Below are 6,178 nucleotides of genomic sequence, written 5' to 3'. Positions count from 1 at the left end.
CTCCCACCAGTGTACCGACCAGGCTCTGGCCTGCTTAGCTTTAGCGAGGAACCAGACTCTGCCTACTGCATGCCACAGCTGCGTTCATAGCCTGTGCCTGAATAAAGCTGCTCTAATAGAGGGGTAGCACATCCTGAAAAACTCAATTCGGCCATCAGGATGAGCTACCAGCTTAAACACTGAGGAAAAATTCATATTTAAGGTGGGAATTCGTTACAACAGAATGTCAGGAGGCCAGTTTAATGCCTCATCTGCAGGATGCTCCTTGGAATTTTGCACCCATTCAAGCCAGGGAATGATCACCCCCTGCTGGATGGACTAAAACTAGCTGCAGCAGCATGTTTTCACAAATGGTCTCCCACCAGTGTACTGACTAGGCTCTGGCCTGCTTAGCTTTAGTGAGGAACTAGACGCTGCCTACTGCATGCCACAGCTGCATTCGTAGCCTGCGTCTTAATAAAGCTGCTCTAATAGAGGGGTGGCACATCCTGATAAGCTCAATGCAGCCATCAGGATGCGCTACCAGCTTAGATCAACCTGCTCTGTGTTTGCTAAAGGCCCTGGTTAATCTCTGCCCATTACTATGGTAACCGCATTAGCAGAAGGCCTGAGCAACATCTTAATCCTTGAATATTTTCCTTGTTTTTAACCCATAAAACTCTTTGTGAACTTGTTGCTATAACTTCAGTTACATTTAATACCTTACAGTTACAAAACCAGAGGAGAAAAGTCTGATCACGCCTGGGTAGAAATACCCTCTCATTGATGTAGATAAGGCTGTTTTGTATTTAGCATGTTTCTCTCACTTTCTCACTAAGGATGTTTACATACCGAACATGAACTGAACAGAAAAGACTATTTTTGATCTATTGTTTCACTCATGATAGTGTTAAGGTTCTCCTGCTGTCTGGAGGGAATCCAAACACATTGCTAGGTAAGGCTGGAGAGCAGAGGGGCCGGACAAGGCTTAGACATTAATTATTTAGCCGTGAAAGGGGAGGGAAAAGCAAGTGCTGAACTCTCCTATAGGGAAATACAAGCTCAGAGGAAAACTTTCTGTCAGTCATACTAGAAACACTCGTGAGGACAGACTTAGGGACACATTTAAACTTGATGATTCCTTTTTTCTTTCAATAAGTAAGTCACCTGCGTTAGGAAGTCAAGATGTTTGCGGTCCATTTGCTGTCCTTCTACTTTTCAAAGCTTCAGGAGGATCAGGTCAAGAAGGTAATTGTTCATAAAATCTCTTCACTTGTTAAAATATGTTTTTAGACATGGTGTCTTATCAGAAGTTTCTACAAAATAATGCCCTGTATGCATTGATAAAGTATTTTGCTTTTTATTCACTTCTTGTTTTGGTGTCTGTGATGTTCTTTGCCGTTTTGTGTTTTTCTGCGCTGACAGTAAGAGTTTAACTCAGTGATCAGTGAATTGTCAGATGTAGCCTTGTGTTCAAGATGAATGTGATTTCACTGCGGCCTGTGGAATCATTAACTCTTCTCACACATGCTTTCTGTGGCCAGATAACTGACTGCATGAGGAGAGAGAGAGGACCTTGACCTACTCATCTGCATTTATTGAACTGATTTTCATTTCCATAAAAGTTCACACCTTTTGAGAGCCAAAATGTAAACAATGACTATTTTGTTGTAGATTTTTTTTTTACTATTTAATCTCTCCTTTTCAGTAGTACTATGAAGTTATCTGTTATACTTCACCAGTTAAAAACACACCTACTCACTCTTTATTATTACATTTTATACGTTTTATAATAACAGTAAAGTCATCGGAGCGCTGCAGTAACACAAAAGGAAGGATGGGAATTATATAGGGAGCAAAAGTACATCCAGGGATCCTTTTTAAAGAGTATCGAAGGAGTTCCTATGAATGCTGGATACTTGTTCCACTGCTTTTCCTTGATATGTTCATGTTTGTCGAATAAATATAAAAGTAAAAGTTTTTTTTAAAAGAGCTCCATAGACAGCTTAAATTTGACTGCAAAACTAATCTCGAGTGTTCAAGTGTAAGCCTTTGGATCAAATGTATGTCCACGTGTTCATGGATAGTTAAGACTGTCATTTTACAACAGTATCATTTTTATCGCCAGAAACACACCTACATTATCTTTCAATATGTTATATCATTGCATGTCACTGATAGTATTACTTTTTGCTTGGTAATTTTCATAAAGCTGCTCTAATAGAGGGGTAGCACATCCTGAAAAACTCAATTCGGCCATCAGGATGAGCTACCAGCTTAAACACTGAGGAAAAATTCATATTTAAGGTGGGAATTCGTTACAACAGAATGTCAGGAGGCCAGTTTAATGCCTCATCTGCAGGATGCTCCTTGGAATTTTGCACCCATTCAAGCCAGGGAATGATCACCCCCTGCTGGATGGACTAAAACTAGCTGCAGCAGCATGTTTTCACAAATGGTCTCCCACCAGTGTACTGACTAGGCTCTGGCCTGCTTAGCTTTAGTGAGGAACTAGACGCTGCCTACTGCATGCCACAGCTGCATTCGTAGCCTGCGTCTTAATAAAGCTGCTCTAATAGAGGGGTGGCACATCCTGATAAGCTCAATGCAGCCATCAGGATGCGCTACCAGCTTAGATCAACCTGCTCTGTGTTTGCTAAAGGCCCTGGTTAATCTCTGCCCATTACTATGGTAACCGCATTAGCAGAAGGCCTGAGCAACATCTTAATCCTTGAATATTTTCCTTGTTTTTAACCCATAAAACTCTTTGTGAACTTGTTGCTATAACTTCAGTTACATTTAATACCTTACAGTTACAAAACCAGAGGAGAAAAGTCTGATCACGCCTGGGTAGAAATACCCTCTCATTGATGTAGATAAGGCTGTTTTGTATTTAGCATGTTTCTCTCACTTTCTCACTAAGGATGTTTACATACCGAACATGAACTGAACAGAAAAGACTCTTTTTGATCTATTGTTTCACTCATGATAGTGTTAAGGTTCTCCTGCTGTCTGGAGGGAATCCAAACACATTGCTAGGTAAGGCTGGAGAGCAGAGGGGCCGGACAAGGCTTAGACATTAATTATTTAGCCGTGAAAGGGGAGGGAAAAGCAAGTGCTGAACTCTCCTATAGGGAAATACAAGCTCAGAGGAAAACTTTCTGTCAGTCATACTAGAAACACTCGTGAGGACAGACTTAGGGACACATTGAAACTTGATGATTCCTTTTTTCTTTCAATAAGTAAGTCACCTGCGTTAGGAAGTCAAGATGTTTGCGGTCCATTTGCTGTCCTTCTACTTTTCAAAGCTTCAGGAGGATCAGGTCAAGAAGGTAATTGTTCATAAAATCTCTTCACTTGTTAAAATATGTTTTTAGACATGGTGTCTTATCAGAAGTTTCTACAAAATAATGCCCTGTATGCATTGATAAAGTATTTTGCTTTTTATTCACTTCTTGTTTTGGTGTCTGTGATGTTCTTTGCCGTTTTGTGTTTTTCTGCGCTGACAGTAAGAGTTTAACTCAGTGATCAGTGAATTGTCAGATGCAGCCTTGTGTTCAAGATGAATGTGATTTCACTGCGGCCTGTGGAATCATTAACTCTTCTCACACATGCTTTCTGTGGCCAGATAACTGACTGCATGAGGAGAGAGAGAGGACCTTGACCTACTCATCTGCATTTATTGAACTGATTTTCATTTCCATAAAAGTTCACACCTTTTGAGAGCCAAAATGTAAACAATGACTATTTTGTTGTAGATTTTTTTTTTACCATTTAATCTCTCCTTTTCAGTAGTACTATGAAGTTATCTGTTATACTTCACCAGTTAAAGACACACCTACTCACTCTTTATTATTACATTTTATACGTTTTATAATAACAGTAAAGTCATCGGAGCGCTGCAGTAACACAAAAGGAAGGATGGGAATTATATAGGGAGCAAAAGTACATCCAGGGATCCTTTTTAAAGAGTATCGAAGGAGTTCCTATGAATGCTGGATACTTGTTCCACTGCTTTTCCTTGATATGTTCATGTTTGTCGAATAAATATAAAAGTAAAAGTTTTTTTTAAAAGAGCTCCATAGACAGCTTAAATTTGACTGCAAAACTAATCTCGAGTGTTCAAGTGTAAGCCTTTGGATCAAATGTATGTCCACGTGTTCATGGATAGTTAAGACTGTCATTTTACAACAGTATCATTTTTATCGCCAGAAACACACCTACATTATCTTTCAATATGTTATATCATTGCATGTCACTGATAGTATTACTTTTTGCTTGGTAATTTTCACATTGTCATTTCTTCAACATGTTGAAATACATTTTAATATTGTTATTTCTCAATATTTTGTCTATTTATCATTTGTTTTACCCTGTTATTCAGTCACTTATTCCACAGCATTTCATTTTATTCAATGTTTGGAATAAGAAAGTGTGAAGGAAACAAAGCCAGGCATCAGAAGAAAACTTGCAGTATTTAAAATAATTGTGTTTCTCAACAGGTAGACCGATATCTGTACGCAATGCATCTGTCAGATGATCAGCTCGCGGATATATCAGCTCGGTTTCGACGGGAGATGGAGAAAGGACTGTCAAATGAGAGCAATGCTACAGCTGCAGTGAAGATGCTGCCGACCCACGTTTATTCCACACCTGATGGCTCAGGTACACTGACATACACATGAACTATTTTCACATGCACCAGAAAAGGCAGAACCACTGCAATTGAGAAATATTAAATAATTAAAATCTGTTAATGTGGCTTTAGATATTTTCCCTTTCATATATTTCTACTGCAGAGAAGGGTGAGTTTCTGGCACTGGATCTGGGGGGTTCAAAATTTAAGGTGCTACAGGTGAAGGTTTCAGAAGATGGGAAGGGGAAAGTCCAGATGGAGAGTGAAACCTTTCCCATCCCTGAAGAGATCCTTAATGGCAGAGGAACTGAGGTGATCATCGCTTCACAAATAGGAGTTGTAACAATAAGGAATCCATTGCAGATTACAAGCTGTTTCCAGTGGATTATGATTATGACATTAATAAGAAAAGACTGAAGAGACTTTGGAATCAGTTCTCATAATTATACCAATGGAAATATAGCAATTACGTATTTATTCATGCGTTGCTCTTGTGCAATAAACAATGAAAGCTGACTTTGATCCTGAATGAATGGCAGATTATTCTAACTGAAAATGTATTTCTCTTGCAGCTTTTTGAGCATGTAGCAGAATCTTTGAAGTCTTTTCTACAGCAACACCACATTAATCACACAAGAAAACCTCTCGGCTTCACCTTCTCTTTCCCATGTGTGCAGTCCAAAATAGATGAGGTACAGTTGAACTCCAACAGGTTTATATAAAATGTCATGTTAATTCAGCCTGTTTTAATTCAATCAATGTGCTCAAGTCAATAAGATGTTGATTAAAGGTGATCTTTTTATCAGTACACCAGTAAAACAGAAGAAGATACATTCATATAAGCTGATCTCCTCACTGACACATTTTGTTTGTGTCAACACAGGGTGTCTTGCTGTCATGGTCAAAGAATTTCAAGGCTAGAGGTGTTCAAGGGAACAATGTGGTGCAGTTATTACGGAAAGCCATTCAAAAAGTTGGGGTATGAATACCATTTTCTTCTATCACCATTTGCATTGAATAAAATGTGAAAACTACTCTAGGTAGAAGTCATAACTGTAGCCAGCTGGAATTGGTGATTCAGGTTCATGTTTTTCAATTGAGATTTTCTGTTGTGTGTGTGAAGGATGTTGACGTGGATGTCCTGGCTATGGTCAATGACACAGTGGGGGCCATGATGACCTGCGGATATGATGACCAGAACTGTGAGGTGGGGGTTATTATAGGTAAGGCCTCACTGGACACTTTTCTCACAATCTAAAAAAGAAATATAATGTATTGCTTCAAATGGCAGAAGACCTTTAAAACTTTTCTTTACATGCAAAGATAAAGAAAAATAAATGTTTAATTTTTACCTTGCATTTCTTCAGGTACCGGCACTAATGCTTGCTACATGGAGGAAATGCGACACATTGATCTGGTGGAAGGAGATGAAGGCAGGATGTGTATTAATACTGAATGGGGAGCATTTGGAGATGATGGTGTGCTTGATGATTTCATTACAAGCTTTGACCGTGAAATTGATGCCGCCTCAATTAATCCAGGAAAACAGCTGTAAGTGCTTAT

At 39.1% G+C, this 6,178-nt stretch overlaps 1 protein-coding gene across 1 annotated transcript; it reads left to right on the top strand.

The window, feature by feature from the left end:
* Positions 1 to 3,220: 3,220 nt before the first annotated feature.
* LOC107601832 (putative hexokinase HKDC1) lies at positions 3,221 to 6,170 on the top strand. The gene is made up of 7 exons (XM_016294143.1): positions 3,221 to 3,311; positions 4,482 to 4,644; positions 4,779 to 4,927; positions 5,188 to 5,307; positions 5,499 to 5,594; positions 5,739 to 5,838; positions 5,983 to 6,170. Exons 1-7 carry the CDS (start codon positions 3,249 to 3,251, stop codon positions 6,168 to 6,170), a joined length of 879 nt encoding a protein of 292 aa, XP_016149629.1. The 5' UTR covers positions 3,221 to 3,248.
* Positions 6,171 to 6,178: the final 8 nt, after the last annotated feature.

Source organism: Sinocyclocheilus grahami, unplaced genomic scaffold, assembly GCF_001515645.1.
Source record: "Sinocyclocheilus grahami isolate Dianchi unplaced genomic scaffold, SAMN03320097.WGS_v1.1 scaffold313.1, whole genome shotgun sequence".
Taxonomy (NCBI): Eukaryota; Metazoa; Chordata; class Actinopteri; order Cypriniformes; family Cyprinidae; genus Sinocyclocheilus; species Sinocyclocheilus grahami.
Note: the sequence above shows the minus strand (reverse complement) of the source record. Positions and strands in the feature narration are given on the sequence as shown.